At 37.9% G+C, this 17,265-nt stretch overlaps 1 protein-coding gene across 1 annotated transcript in view; it reads right to left on the bottom strand.

The window, feature by feature from the left end:
* Window positions 1-17,265, bottom strand: part of COL4A2 (collagen type IV alpha 2 chain) — a 288,895-nt gene that overhangs the window by 204,186 nt on the left and 67,444 nt on the right. Inside the window, exon 4 of the mRNA XM_089693591.1 lies at window positions 16,521-16,601. Within this exon, the coding sequence (XP_089549717.1) occupies window positions 16,521-16,601 (81 nt within the window). The remainder of the gene's footprint in view (window positions 1-16,520; window positions 16,602-17,265) is intronic.

Consider the following 17,265-nt stretch of genomic DNA (forward strand, 5'->3'; position numbering starts at 1 on the left):
GCTTCTTTATGAGCCCTGCATCAGCTTGTGTGGCACACCCTGAGGTGAGGTGGAAGGGGGCAGCAAGTCTACCACAACACTACGGAAGCCAAATACCAGGCTTCCATTAGGCCTGTCCACCTGCAATCCATTATTAATCCCACCACCCAGCCCAGGTAGTGCATACAGAATGCAGGGCCAGTCCATAAGGGGAGACCCCCCGTTAGTCCATTTTGGCTGGGCCTATATTGAGTTAGGGACCTGAAGCTGCAGCTCCTATAGCTCCTACATTATCAGGTCCTGCACATAAAGCCCACTGATTTTTACCTTCTTTCTGCATGCTTTCTTCCTGCTTGGCTTAGATCAAGTTGCCAACAAAGCATCTCCTACAATATTGTTTTATTGAAACCATTTTATAGAACCAGATGTTTCCTTGAAACTTTACAAAAGTTTCAAAAGTTTACAAAAGTTACAAAAGCAAAAAGAACCAATAATATGTACCTTTCTTTCCTTCCAAATCTGGTATTTTTGGCTTTGCACAAGATTGTTTATGGTGGGAGTGACTGCCATGGAGACTGTGGGCAGTGAATGACACCAAAGATATTCACTGCCCACAGTCTCCATGACAGTCACTCCCACCATAAACAATCTTGTGCAAAACCAGAAATACCAGATTTGGAAGGAAAGAAAATTCAAACACATGGAGAACCTACAAACTCACAGCGGAAAAAAAATTCCTGTTAGGAACTGAACCAATGTTCTCAGCATTAAAATATAAAACCATAGTGCCACAGGTATGTAGAAGAATGGCATTATTTAAAAAGAGAGGGACTGCCTCCTCCATTATTACAGTAATATTATGTATTGTGTCTAGCTCTTCTTGTAGCATTCTTATATTGTTTTTGATTTGAAATATGAATGAATACTATTTCTATTTAAAATATTACTACTTCAAACAGGTCCAACAGAATACACCCATTTTCTGTACATGACTATGATTTTAACCCCCATTGTAGTTTCTGTGAAAGATCTTGTAGTACCATTACAGATGGGCACCATGTATTCCTGACTGAGCAGTACCAGTACTCAACAAATTGAATAAATGAATAACAGCTTGCATATATCAGAGAACAAATGAAAATATGTACATTGTTTAAGCTTCCTGTCATGAGAATTAGTTATTACTTACACGATGTTAAAATCACCGGGGTATTATATTGACTAAACCCACCCTTTCCTCTGGCACTACATCATACACCACACCAGGAAATGACTAGGCCTTAGGGATAGACTTTGCAGAGGCCTCCTTTTCACTACACACAAACCATTAACCTGTTTCTTAACGTTTAAATCCACCTGGAAAGTGACCTCTTAACACTTCTCCCTCAACTGTTAAATCCTAAAGCGAGCCCTTAACACTTCCAACCACCCCAGCCCTAGCACTTAACCTAACCCCTAACCCCTAATACTACATTTACGTAACCTGTAAACTATGCTTAACACAGGTTATCTTCTATCTATCTATTCTACTATACACACACATCACATCCTGCAATGGCAGACTCTGCTCAAACACTATGCAAGTCCAACACCTACATCATAGATTGCCAAGATCATGGTGCCAAAAGACATTACCTTGCTCTTTTTATCCTCCTATTTGTCCTATTACTTTATACCCAGAATATGGTCATATAGTATGACCATATGTTTCCTCTTTCTCCTCAAGATCTAAGGGTTCAGGGTGGAGAATGCTAATGACAATTGGTCCACTTCACAAATATCTCCAACAGATGACAGCATGACTCCTTCAGGAGTTACTGTCAACCAGGCTCTGCAAGTCTGGGAAGGGAGCTTGTCAGCTTGTGGTGTCATATGTTGACAATGGAACTGTAACCACATAGCATGTAAAAAAAGCAGCCTGTAGGTTACAAGGAAAGGAGGGGGGTACAATCTTATTTCACTAACATGGATATGTTGTCAAAAAGACCAGGAAGCCGAGGATTGTGGATGGGACCGGCATGATCACTAGATATTTGGTCCAGGTTTTAATAAATACATTAATAATAGATTTCATTATATGAACTGTGAAGCATAGTGGAATGCACTGCTACAGTTCATAGTGTACTACACTTTAAATGTAAAGGTAAGAATAAGTACTGTATATGGGATAGGTGACTCTTAGGGGGGAATTCCAAATAGATTTACCACCAAAGTTTTATGTCCATATGTTCAGCCCTGTTATGTACTCAAGATTTCCACTCAGAACATATGCACAATTTATTCTTTTTTCCTTGTAAATGACAAACTAATGTGAAAAACCATAAGGCATTTCCTCTTTACATTTAGTTCAGAGCTATGTGGAAAGATTTGTATCCATTGGGAACAAAATAAAACAGGTGCACGATTACATCTGTGTGTGAGTAATTCTGAAGCATGTTTAGGCAAAATGAGTGCAATTCAGAGCTATACAGACATCCCATGTGTTCTTCATTCATGTGATAACTCCTCTGCCTAAAGTACGGTGCTGTGAAATCGCAGAGTCCCTGTAGATAATGCAGATGATGCAGACTGTTCTGCCAGGAACATGTGGCCCATGAACCAGAGCTCTGGAATGGACTTCCACTTATTAATGGCCTGAATAAGGTCCAGATTTTTATAGGAAGATAAAACATCTAAGGGGTGTTTTCCCTGCAATATGAATACATTTTAATGCAGAGTTGTGACTTATTATAACATTTTGATACTCTTTAAAGAATTACAGCATCAGAATAGTACAATTAACCCAGCAGACCAGCAGATAAAAAAATCTACCCAAAAAAAGCAGATAAATTGTGAAAGTGTCTTACGGTCGCTAGAAGTACATTTATCTATGGTTGTGGGAATTACCATTTTCTGTATTTATCTATCAGTTTATGTTTTTATCTATACTTAGCATACTGTCATTTTAAATGCTTACTGGGACAGCTATATTCATCAATGACATGACCATGTGAAGCTTCCTGCTTAGTATTGCTGCACAATGATTATGTTGTACTGTCTCCCTCAAAGTACAAGTCTATCAGTCTTCTCAGACTCTTTTCAGAATTTTCAGTCTCAGACTCTCTTCTTCTCAAGAGCAATACATTCTTTAGTGGGCTCATCAGATTAACATTGTTTTATAGAAAGAAGAAAAAACCTCCTGCACTCTCAAGATCAGATCTGGCATGTGTGGAAAGATCTTCATGAATTATTTTATTCAATTCAATTCAGTCTGGCAAACCTGTGCAGCCCCCTGAAGGCTGGGGAAGCCCATAAAGCCACTGTAAAATAAAAAAAAGAAAAGGGCGCACAAGCCTTGCACATACCTCACACACAAATCTTTTATTTGGAAGTAACAGATGTAAACTCACAAATGCCAAGTAAAAACAAGCATATCATGACCCTCAATAGTCCATAGTCCGGAGTACTGTGCGAGTGCCACACACAGAGATGGACACTCCCCCCTCGAAACGTGTCAGCCATGCTCTATGTGTCCATCTCTGAGTGTCCATGCTCTGAGTATACATCTGTTACTTCCAAATAAAAGATTTGTGTGTGAGGTAATGTGCAAGGCTTGTGCGCCCTTTTCTTTTTCTTATCTAACTTTGTTTTATTCCTGAACATTTTGTTCAAGCTAATACATATTGAACTAAAGACATGCCAACAGAGAAGCCACTAGAAGGAGAGTCAAACAATTGGTCTACCAATAAAATCATAATAATATGGAAGTGCAAGCCATTTGAAAAAATGCCTCTTAGAAAACTTTACATTAAAGTCAGTCTCTGGCATACCAAAAAATATATTAATACATTCCTCACCACCCTCTTTAACAAAGTTTTTTTTAAATCTATCTAAATGCCCCATTAACATATCCATGGTCATGTAACATGCTGGGTCCCAAGTCTTACTTCTTCTAGAATGCAGGGTGGGATGGTTCTTCTTGAAATGCCCATGCCACTTTTGAACACTACCCTTTGGCTGTTCATGAGTAACGTCCTCCTGTGTTAAAGAAGACTAGAGTGGCATGATGACATCACATCGAGGGGTGGCAACACAATGGGTCAGTGGAGGGCTCAGACTACTGCGAGGAACCACTGAACTTAAGCAGAAAAAGAAGCACTACGGAGGGCCACAGGACATTGGGCTAGGGGTATTAAAAATTGCTACTTTTTTTGTGTGAATGTGTATGGGCGGGTTGGGGAGGGAGAGTGGTTTGCCTGGAGGTAATAAATAAAAAATATCTACTACTTACTAAAATGCATTGTAGTGGAATGATGACAAAGCAACAAAGAAAAGTTTTAAATGTATAAATAGAGAGATACTGTAGATAGGAAGAAAGAAAGAAAAAGAAAGAAAAAGAAAGAAAGAAAGACATATAAAAGAGGTATTTCTTCTTCTAATGTATGGCTCCATTCGCACCTCACACAAATCGCATGTGATTTGCACAGGAATGCGGTGCTGTTCCTGTGCGATTCACATGCGATGTACCGCACTGCACTAGTGTGAACCTAGCCTAAGGATTTATACACACTTGCACAGTGCATATAGTCATCTTCTGATGACTGTTTAATTTTATTGGTGTGGTCAGAATTTAGGTTGATCACAAGAGTTTAGGGAAGTCTCCTGTCTGCAATCACTGCACACTTACTACAGCTGTGAATGCTGCTAATCTAATGTACAGTACATTGGAATATATGATCACAAAAATTACAAGAAAAGGTGCAAAGTGTTGACAAATAAACTAAAAAATAATATCTCACCATTACTTAAGTGTATGTTTAGTCAACACTTTTGGCATTCTATTAGTAGAGAAAGGGGGGAATAGAACCCATGTAATTTTTTCACTGTTATCAGATGCTCCATTATAGAGATTTGCCTTCATTATATAGGAAGTGAGGATAACTATCCAATTATAACAGAGAGAGGAAAAAAATCCCACTTTTTTTTGCTGAGTTTAAGCATTTTACTGCTTTTTGTGTTCATTTTATTCATTACTTCCCATCTGGTAAAATGGTTGTCCACAGGATAGAATGTGACAACAAAGTTTGTCTAACTGAGCACCATAAAGTAGTAGAAACCCAACAGAGATTTCCCCATTCTATCTAAAACAGATTCATCGCCATATACTGTAGGTATTGTCTTTACTGATTCAAACTATTATGACACCGTCATCATTACACGTCATCATAAAGTCTTAACCTGCCCCTGGATAGTGAAATCATTTATGGAGGACCCCACATGCAGTACTTTGAATTATTCTCTTTTTTCCATATATGAGTAGAGAATCAGGCCCTTTTGTAGGGAGACATTACAAAATAATTATGAAAATCTCTATGTGATAATAACCCTTTAGCACATCACAAAAAGCAAGCAAAAGCATATTTTCCTAATAAGTGATTGAGGCAGTCTTACTTTTTAAGCTTATATTACATTGCTTTCAGTTTTTATTTTAAAGTGACTTGTCTTATTTGCCATTGTGAACAAATAAAGTCAGTAGTGGGTAAGGGTCCATTATTTTTACTATTCTTTTCCTTGATAAATGTGTTGTCCTTCACTGCCTAGAATAATAGAACACCATATATCTTTGCCAGTCAAGTGTTAAAGGATAAATATTTCTATATCTAAGAACAGCTAATTTACAAGTAGAATGTTCTTCATTTTTAAGTCCTAGTGCCATATGGCATAGCCTCTTAAATTGAAAGCTTCCCTGCTTCTAAATTGCAAAATAAGCAATGGAAACACTGGAACATTCCACAGGATCCCATAGTAGGCCCCACTTCATGGTAATCCCTTGTCCATTGACCTCTCTGTCTACAGAAGGTGTATTTTTAAAGTGGGAGTAAAAGCAGAAAGATTAAAACCAGATACCGTAATGCCTACTATAAATCATTATTATGAAAAACTGCAAGTGATTATTTAGTAATGACTTGTGGCTATGAGAAAAACTACAGAATTTTTAAAGTAAATGAAAATTTTAGTTACTTAACCATGTGACTGACACTAAAACACAGGCCACACATTGTACTTGTAACAGGAAAGTTAAAAAAGGACTACAAATGAAATGGTACTGTTAGACGAGAGTCCATAAGTAAAAACAAACTGTTTCTGTACAGCACTGTTCTGCTAGGGTGTTTCTCATACCAATGGGTTCTCAGCCTTTACCTAAACTGAAGTCTAAGGGCTTTTTCACACCATGGTGCAGAGACATCATTTTTTTCTGAACACGTTCTGCAAGGACACAATAAAATCAATTGTTCTCTATGTGCCCTGTTCACACCACAACACTAATATCATGTGCAGAATTTTAAAACTCATTGCAATGCACATGAAAACTGATGTAAACTGATGTCTTTGCAAGTGAAATCTGCTAGTCTCCATCAGTTTTTCTGCATGTATGGTGTAAACGAGGCCTAATCCACTATTTTAAGATGTCTCCACTGAAATGAACAGTGGTGGAGATGTCTTTACTCCAGGCCATAACTTTGAACTATGTAGCTACTATCTAGCCATATTCAACATCATAAAATTATATGGAAAACGCAACTTGTTTGTACAGTGTTAAATGTGCGATGGCTCATGTTAATGTAATTTTGCTGTGCTGCTGCTGAAGGTGCAATTTAAGTAAGAAAAAAGAGAACCAACAAATTGAAAGCTGGTAGTTATTTTCCATGAAAAAATACCAAAAACTATTGAACAGTTGATTTTGAAACATGGGCGGTATAACAGCAAAAGACAGTCTGTACCCACCATATTTGAGAAATCAGTAAAAAAATGGCGGAGTCACTTATGTAGACAGCACATATTTAGTGGTGACTTGTATAGTCTGACTTTTTTACACATTTTTATATTTCCGACATCCATAAATGTGTTTCTTGCCCATCTTTTTGTCACAAACAGCTAGATACATTTTTGGGAAGGATTCTAGGGTGGGGAACCTGATGGCAGGAGCATTGTAGCTATCCAAGACTGAGCAGAAACAAATATTTAGAGAGGTAATACAAAGTTATGACATATGGATTATATGTGTTTGATATTCAATGTTGACAGCTGTAAGTCCCCATTTATACCTATGTTGTGTGCTTTACAATGTGTTTATAATCTGCCTTCTTCTGTGCATTGTCCTGCATTAATGAGCCCCATTGCACATTTCACTTTCATACGTGCATTCATTCGGGTGAGGGCCTTATCTCTGTACGATGGAAGTGCATAAACGTGCAGCCCTTTCTTTATTTTAACTCTTCTTTGCTGAGCGTATTGATCCAAGACTTGGAAGCTTGTTTTGCCATGGCCAGGGCATGTGGTGCTGTGGGGCAGCAAGGCACTATATGAGCTCTTTGTGGGTTCTAATCTTATAAAGAGCCTACTTAACCTTTTTGTGGCGTGGTCTTGAGGCACCTTCCTTTCTTCCTTTCTTGTGGCACTATGACTACGTGTTTATTTCACCGAGAAGCTGGCTATCCTTGGGCACTTTTTATGAACTTGGACTATCATTAATTTTCATTTGCATTTGTTTCACTTTTTTATATGCAGTGGGGATTTATTGGAGAATTGTGGATTCTTATTAATGTATTTATGATGAATTGAACTTTTGCACTTTTCCATTTTTAATCCTTTCACTGATTGCTTGTGTAATTACACATTATGAATTTTATCCATCCACTGATTTCTTATGAATTGCACATTATGAATTTTTATTTATAGTTGTGAGTTATGGATTCATTGGTGTTTTTATCACATTTATATTTCTTTAAGCACAATGAACTGTGATTGTTCTTTAAAGGGACATCAAACATGTATGTTGATTGGATTTATATACAGTATATCCTGCTGGATTTTGGCTCTGGTGCAGCAGTCCTAAATATTCCAGCACTTTTTCACTGATTTTTCATGATTAGTTTAATACAAATAACATTGAGCTATTCTCCTGATGATTTCACAGAAAAACATGGTGGCGTGGGACTGAGGGGTGGCAAAAGGAAGAGAATCTCAGCAGGACAACAATGAATCTGTTGGGTGGGTGAGTATTTGAATTGTGTGGAAGACACCTATCAATAAACAGGGGTTAGAAAAAAAAATAGGGGGGGTAAAGATCTGCTTTAATTATTATTCACGATAGGTGGATAGGTGCAGAGAATCACAGACTGAAGAGGAAGCAAGTTCTGTACGTACATGATATTCAATAAAAAAAAATGGGTGGCAAAGATGAAGTTGACTGCAGAACAGTGTTTGGGCTGTATCCCCCAGGCTTAACTTGCTGCTGACAGCTCAAAGTACAAATGGAATGGTGTGATGATGTAAAACAAAATTATAGTTTGGTTAAATTCACAAGTGACAGACCAGCATAGTCAGAGAACCAATGAGAGTCACAGCCAAGAGTTCTGGATAAAGATAGTAGGTCCAGATACCCAGGCAGGATCATATTCAGAAGACCAAAACAGGCCAGGTCAGGAATCATTCAGGTCAGAATGGTGTAGCCCAAAAGCAGAAACAGAAACTAGCTGGGAGGCTGAGTCAATACCAACTAGGACAAACTGTCAATATCAGTATCAATAGAAATCAAAAGTCAATATGAAATCTCTAAAAAGCCACAAGCAAGGAAAAGGTGAGTTGTGTAGAAGAGGTGAAGAGGCAGACTAGAGCCAACAAATGCCAGAAAGCTGGAAATAACAAAGGTGCAGCGAAGAATCAAACCTCCAGATTAGCCCAGAAGCAAATAGAACATATAAAAGAAGCAAACCACAGGCTTGAATCTTGCTGGATTTATGACAACCGGTATAATGGTAATGGAGAACAGAACTGCAATGCTGCTGATTGACACATACTCAGAAGTAGTCTGCCATTTTTATATGATGCATTTTGAAAAGATGCAGAATGCTGTATTGGAACGTGAATGCATTGTAAACAAATCTACTTTCCATATAATCACCTTAAAAGATAACTTCACCTTTCCTAACATGTGTTCAGGGTGTAACATGTTAGCACTGCAGCTGCCCCCACAAGGGAAGGGGAGAGAACATATCGAGTCACAGGGTGCCTTGGCAGCCACAGCCCTTAATGCAGCAGAATAGTGCAGAAAGGAATGAGTAGAAATGTAGCATTATTTGTTGTGAATGTACAGGATGTTTTAAGAAGTCTAATTGATATTGCAGATACGATTTTTCTTGGAGATAATCAGTTGGACCATGTGAAAACATTTTTACTAAACAGGCTTGGGTTTCTTTGTGATTCCATTTTTACTAAAACTACACACAGGCCATTCTTTTAGAGACAAAGAAAGTAAAACACTTGAACCCCAGGATGTATGATTCTGATACAAGAAGTCACATTGGGGTTTATTTATTAACGCTGGTTCACTCAGAATTCATGCACTTCTTCATAGAAACCAATCAGCTTCCAGGTTTTATTGCTAAAGCTTAATTGAACAAGCTGAGGTTAGAAGCTGATTGGCTATCATGCACAAGTGCACAAGATGCTGAGTGAACACAGGAAATTACATCACATTTTCTTTTCTAAAGAAGGGTAGAACATTTTTTTTTTCAGGGTGTGGTGTAGGGTCTGCACCACTTAGACTTCATATTTCACATTCATCCCACCTTACTTTCCATAGAATTTGACGCTTCACATAGCATATAAAGCAAATGACTTTCAGAAATGTAAGAAGTAGGGATTACTGAAATTGATGTAAGCATTATGTCAGAAAATATTGCTCTTATAATATTCTCTTAATTTGGAAATATCTTCTGCTTTGGATTTTTAAAAAGTTTAAATATTAAACAATGAATGGCATTAAAAACACCTGATTTGTAAACAATAAGTGACTTAGGTGTAGGGGCTCATTATGGAACTAAACTAGGGGCTTTTTAAAAGGAGAAATAGAATTATGCTTTTTGATGTTGAAAAGACATATCATAAAATAATTATATTCTTTGAGCTAGTATTATCAATATGTTTCATAAAACCAGATAATGCTTTACTGCTATGATAATGTGTGTTGTTCCAGCAACATTTACCATTTTGTCCACAGGCAGCATTCTGGCTATAGGACATAAACTGACAACTCACATGGTGAAAATGTTACATAGTAACCTGAAATAACTTTTCCTTGGAGAATACTGAACATAGAAAATGCAGATAAGCTTCACAGGCACAGCAAAACTCATGTGAACTTACTAGTTGGGGCCTAGTTAAGTAAGTGGGACATGTCCTAAATATTGTAACAATGACATTTCCTTTGTGATGTTTCTGTAATGTCATAATTTAATATACAAATGCATCTAATTCTCAGAAAAATTGTTTACTTTAAAGAGGCAAACTATGTTCTTGCCAAAAGTGGAGTCACTCGGGACAAAGACAGAGACTGAGACAAAGAATAGATGTTGAGGCGGCAACATCCATGCAAAAGTCTTCCTTATAAGAGATTTGACAAATTGTTTCCCATAGCCCTTAAGTTGAAAGAATAAGTTTTTGGCTGGAACAAAACAGTTTGAAATGTCCCACAAATGTGCTTATTAGGCATGATTAGCTTTCTCCAGATGCTTTGGGGTTGAATCATTAAAGGCAAAACTGCAGTTCATTTTGCAAGGGAATCTGTGCTTTGCAAAGGAATTTTCCCTTAGCTTAGTAAATGCGGGGAGATTTTGCGGACATCTATCCTTTAAGGACATGGAAGCAAAAATACTTTTTTTCTTGCACATGAATGAGTATACTTTGCAAAGTGAATTTTACCACATTCACCAAGCTAAAGAAAATTACCGTTTAAAATAATCTGTCCATTTGTGGTTTGTAAATCAACCCCTTTATGTCCCACTAGCTTTAAAGTTTAATTTCATTTTTACTGAGAAACAGAATCCTCCCTTGGTCAATTGCATGTACTGAAATGATTTAGCGCACATTTTTTGCACAGCCATACCTGCTGCCATTTATATTGAAGCCTTAACATGGACTCTAGTCACATTCTACTCATTTCAGCAGCTTCTAACTTGCTGAGTGGAACCATCTTCCTATATTCACCTGATCAGTCCCTTGGAAAATGTGTAGAAAATTACATTCCTAGAGGAACCTTCTGCATCAATTGCACACTGGAGCTTGTATAGAGACTGTACAACCCAACTGATGCATGTGTTGTAGCTTTATTAGCAGTCTATTCTCTGCTGTTATCAGTTAGCATTATGTCACTGATCAGCACCAAAAAGACCAAAGAGCAACCAACTCTATATTATTCAAATGTGAATAAAATATATCAAACTAGCAATAAACAAAAGTATAAGTAGTGTTCTGGGCGTACATGTATGAACTTCACATGTACAGTATAAACTCATACAGAAAAAAGTTATCAAGTTTCTATACTCCAAAATATTCAAAAAGTCCAGAAATCTCCTTTTCAGTGATTAATAATATAATTATGTTGCTGTGTCCTCCTACACCATAAATGTGCCAAAATTATTATTTGATCACCAAACTGTATTCCTCCACCTTCCAACATAACCCATTACCTGTGGATATTGACCCATTGTATAGTCAGGTCTAACTGCGCCTTGCTCTTTAAATAATTCCATCGACGCTTCTCTGTACATCACCACAATATCTGTATTTGACTTAGTATCAGCCTCTTGCAGTCCCCTGTACAGTAGAGCTGGAGTGTAAAGGAAAGAAGCAACACTAGGAACATTTCAGTTTATGTGCTCACAAGAGGCATGTGATGAGTCCAGGAAGACCTTAGCAAAAGTGCACTGTGAAGTTACTCAAGGCACTCAAGTTACTCAATTGATGTAAGTTCAACAGTGGGAATGTCTACATGACTTACGTCTCCACACTCTCATTCGACATGCCATCTACATGGACTTAACATGGACTCTAGTCACATTCTACTCATTTCAGCAGCTTCTAACTTGCTGAGTGGAACCATCTTCCTATATTCACCTGATCAGTCCCTTGGAAAATGTGTAGAAAATTACATTCCTAGAGGAACCTTCTGCATCAATTGCACACTGGAGCTTGTATAGAGACTGTACAACCCAACTGATGCATGTGTTGTAGCTTTATTAGCAGTCTATTCTCTGCTGTTATCAGTTAGCATTATGTCACTGATCAGCACCAAAAAGACCAAAGAGCAACCAACTCTATATTATTCAAATGTGAATAAAATATATCAAACTAGCAATAAACAAAAGTATAAGTAGTGTTCTGGGCGTACATGTATGAACTTCACATGTACAGTATAAACTCATACAGAAAAAAGTTATCAAGTTTCTATACTCCAAAATATTCAAAAAGTCCAGAAATCTCCTTTTCAGTGATTAATAATATAATTATGTTGCTGTGTCCTCCTACACCATAAATGTGCCAAAATTATTAATTGATCACCAAACTGTATTCCTCCACCTTCCAACATAACCCATTACCTGTGGATATTGACCCATTGTATAGTCAGGTCTAACTGCGCCTTGCTCTTTAAATAATTCCATCGACGCTTCTCTGTACATCACCACAATATCTGTATTTGACTTAGTATCAGCCTCTTGCAGTCCCCTGTACAGTAGAGCTGGAGTGTAAAGGAAAGAAGCAACACTAGGAACATTTCAGTTTATGTGCTCACAAGAGGCATGTGATGAGTCCAGGAAGACCTTAGCAAAAGTGCACTGTGAAGTTACTCAAGGCACTCAAGTTACTCAATTGATGTAAGTTCAACAGTGGGAATGTCTACATGACTTACGTCTCCACACTCTCATTCGACATGCCATCTACTGTGGAGAAGGGTGGATTTTGAGCAGCTTCAGGGTGATTTTATGAAAGTTTGACTCTTGCACTTACACCAGCATCATCTGAGTAATTTGAGTGCCTTCGGTAACTTCACTGTGCACTTTTTCTAAGGTCTTTCTGATCCCATCAAATCCTATAATGGGACAATAAAAGAAGTAGAACAGTGATGGGCTCACTTTCTATTACTCTACTTCCTCCCCCTATTAGCATGTATCTTGTGAGCATATGAACTGATTAGCTTCTAGTGCTGTTTCTTTCCTTAACACTCCAGCTCTACTCTACAGGGAACTGCAAGAGGCTAATAACAGGTCAAATACAGTTAATATGGTGATCTATGGTGGTGGTCTCCAAATTGAGGCCCGAGGGCTGGATGTGGCCCTTTGCTACCCTTTATCCAGCCCTTGGGGCACTATTCCTCCCATTGAGACCAAGAATTCCCATGAAACCAATAATGGTGTACTATTCTTCCCTCTAATGCCAATAGTGGGGCACTACTCCTCCTCCTATTGACCAACAACCCTGTGGCCATGCTTATTCTCACTGATTCTGGGGCCAGGACATTTTCTATCCTTACTGGCCTTAATCTGACCCTCCTAAAGTCCAAAGGACAGTATACTAGCCCTTTGTTTGAAAAGTTTGGAGACCCCTGATCTATGGAGAAGCATAGTAGAGAGTTACTTTTGGGGTGACCAGGAATACTGGCCCAATTTTGGTTGTGATCACTTAATAATTTTGGCACATTTATGGTAAAGGAGAACAGGGTAACATACTAATATCAATAATCACTGAAAAAGATATTTCTGGACTTTTTGCTTGAATATTTTGTAGTGTGGACACTTGATAAATTTTTATGTATGGCTTTATATTTGTGCTGTTCATACATGTACGCATGGGAAACATTTATAAATACCTTAGTTTATTATTGATTTGATGAATTGTATTTACATTTGAATAATATAGAGTTGGTTGCGCTGTACTGTTTTTATACTGATCTTTGTAAGGTATGGGAAAACACAACAGTAACTACTGTAACCAGGGTATGCTTAAATTATACTGTATATACTGTAACCTTGTAATAGGATCTTCACTGGTCCAGTTTGGTTAATAGGCTTTAAGTCATTCTTACCAGTGATCTACTGATACAGAGAGACAGGACACAGCTGGAGGAAGGCTGCCCACCTCCTGACCAACTGCCGTATTTAACAGGAAATGGCAATATTGTTGGATAAATGGTAAAGCGTATCCTTAGCTACACAGTGAAAGGATGCATTCTTCCTATTTTAGTGTTCTATATAATGATGTAACTCAATCCCTAATGAAAACAATGAAATCTGTGGCTGTGAGCTGTTAGTAACAGGTGCTCATAGACATGACTGATTTTTGTTCTGAGCAAGTTCACATCAATGCTGCAGATATGTGTTTTGCTACCAATAAAATGTTCTTGTAGGACTGTTTTCAGAAGGTGTACTAATCATACCATGCTAACTAAAGCTATATGCCCATCAATACCCAAGTACAAAACACGAAGCGTGGAAACACACTTATTCGGCGTCCACTATAGGATGTACCTCAGTTTACTTCATGATCTTCCTTCAGTCTTTAGTCAGGCATTAACGTATGGTCGATCTGATCAATAATGCATCACTTCACAGTCAAACTTGTCAGGACTCAAACTTGTGAAACGTGACTAAAGGCAAAACTTTTTTTTTGTTTTGAATAGAGTGGAGAGGGATTAGAACTCCCATCAGTCTTTATTGCTGTCTGTGCCCCTGTTAGGGAGATTCACCCTTCTATTTATCTTGTTTATCGTTATCATCAAAAATTAAAGATGAAAGTTAAAGATAATCCCAAATTTTGGGTTGACACTGGAACAGTAATAGAGAAAACTTCCAATAGAAACACTAGTTCTGGTGACCCAGGTGACACCCTGAGATTCCCTCTCTTTGGAGGGATTTCCTCTCACTTACTGTTTTGGCTATTTTTGGACAGCAACGGAAGGGAAATCTCCCATATGGGGCACAGATGGCAAAAAAGCTGACAGGGGCTATACCCTTCCTTACTCTATCCAAAATGAAGAAAACATTTTTTTTGCCTTTAGTTCTACTTTAAGGTGTCAGAGTCAGGAGTCAGTGTAAGGTACCAGTATGGGGTGCCAGGAGTCACAGTGTTGGATGTCAGTGTTAATAGTCAGTCATTAGATAGCTTTGTTGGTCCTCTTCTTTTCTCCTTTGTTCCAACTTCTTCTCTCTTTTGATAATTTTTTATAACCCCTTACTGTCTCATAGGTTTTTTAAACATCTACAGTTTGATACGTCATAATAAAAACATATGTAAATAAGTAAAAATATGTTTATTTTTTTTAGTATGAAATTGAATTTTCTGAAGTTTCAACTCATGCCATTTAGTTTACCCAACTTGTCCCTAAATCATGTGCTCAGTTCTCCATTTTGGTGAAGATCACTAGCAAATATGGGAGCACAGTGGCTAAATGGTTAGTACTTGGCAGTACTAGGGTCATTGGTTTAAATTCCAGCCACTGTGCTACCTGCCTGGAGTTTGCATGTTCTCCCTGTGCCTATGTGGGTTTCCTCCGGGTACTCTGGTGTCTTCCCACATTCCAAAGACATGCTGGTAGGTGAACTGGCTCCTGTCTAAATTGGCCCTAGTATGTGTATGTATGAATATAAGTTAGGGACCTTCCTTAGATTGTATGCCCCTTGAGGGTTAGGGACTGATGTGAATGTACAATATATATATGTAAAGCGCTGCATAAACTGACAGCGCTATATAAGTACCTGAAGTAAATAAAATAAATATTGAGATTGTGATTACACCAAGCTAAATGGCGTGCACTGTAAACTATAAAATAAGGTTGCAAAATGGAATGAAAGGCTTGGAGCTGACTCCTGTTTATTTTATTTTAAAGTGAATTCAGTGTCAGATATTTTTATGGGTAGGCTAACTAATATATAAGTGTTTTATGTACATTTTGTTTCTCAGAAACATCACTTACTCCTATAATTACTTCATCTACTTTCTCATAAGCATCATTGTGGGTCAGTTTCTATCCCTGTACAAAGATTCTGGTCTATAGAGGACACAATCATGTAAATCCATGTGCTCTTGACTGTATACATAAAAGTTTCACATGCTCAGGCACAATTAATTATCTGGAGCACAAGAACTGCTTTTCACAAAGAACAGTAAAGTTTTTTGAGAACGTAAACAGATGCTGCAAATTGGGACCTATCAGGAATTTGTTCACTCACATCTGCAAAGTTATACATCTGCTTTAAGGCTCCATTCACACTTGCGTGACTTGTCATGCGGCTTTGGACATCACTTTGCAAGTCGCAGCTTATTATTTTCTATGGCACCCATTCAAATCTGTGCAACTTAAAATTGCAGTGATTTTGAAAAGGTGCCTGCACTACTTTGATGCGACTTTGGTCCAGAAAATGTAAAGTCAGATCAAAGTCATACCAAAAGTATCATCAAAGTCACGCTCCAAAGTTGAATTGTGCGACTTTGGAGAAGCGCTAATGTGAATAAAGTCTAAAGCTTTTATTCAGATGGCAAGACATTTGACTTAGAGCAGCACAAAACACTGCATAAAGGCAGATAAGTATATTTGATTGTTCATATGTTAGTTTTGACTGTTAGTGTTCCTTCCCAAAAGGCAAAATTACTATCACATAAAAGATGAATTCCAAAGAATAAAAATCTTAGTGCAAGCTCAAAGAAAGATGACAATTGCTACTTACACGGCTGCCCTTCTCTGGATAACACTGACATCCTTCACTGCAGTCCCTTCCACCACAAGGTCCAGTGTAAGACTTTCCACCCTAAGATCAGAAAGACAAATAATATTAATAAAGAGACCATGGCGTGTAAAGTTGTGACAAATGTGTACAGAATTCTATGATCATTTTGGTCTATTTTTTATTTTTTCTTTAAATTCTGTTCAAATATACATCTATGAAAAGTAATAATTTTGCTTTGAAATTTCCTTTTTTTTTTTAAAGAAGGGTCATAATGAAATTAATTTGCTTAAAGTGTATGCAAACTATACCAATGAACCTCTCTTACTTGGCTCCCTTTTGGTCTGTTAAATATACCATTGGACATGTTTTGTTATATTTGTTTTCATGGCAGAACTCAGAGCTGTCCTGTGTTAGCCTTCCCAGTTGGTATCTTGGAACTACAGAATGATTATTTAGGGGCGGACTGACAACTCATGGGGCCCCCGGGCAATAGGGGATCATGGGGCCCCTGTGTCCTTGCCCAAATTCAAAAAAGGTAAAAAGGTACCAGAGGCACCAGAGGCATCTCATGGGGCCCCCTACTGACCCCAGGCCCTCGGGTTTCCAAATGGTCAGTACGCCCCTGATTATTGTGAAGATGGGACAGTAAGTGGGTCTCTGTAGTTTAGCAAAGTAAAATTGGGCAGGGCTGACAGCACTCATTCACAAAAAATGTTGTATATTGACTGCCCACAATAGGACTTAA

This window comes from Staurois parvus, unplaced genomic scaffold, assembly GCF_062004578.1.
Source record: "Staurois parvus isolate SC_StPar_1 unplaced genomic scaffold, SC_StPar_1.0 ptg000634l, whole genome shotgun sequence".
Lineage (NCBI taxonomy): Eukaryota > Metazoa > Chordata > Amphibia > Anura > Ranidae > Staurois > Staurois parvus.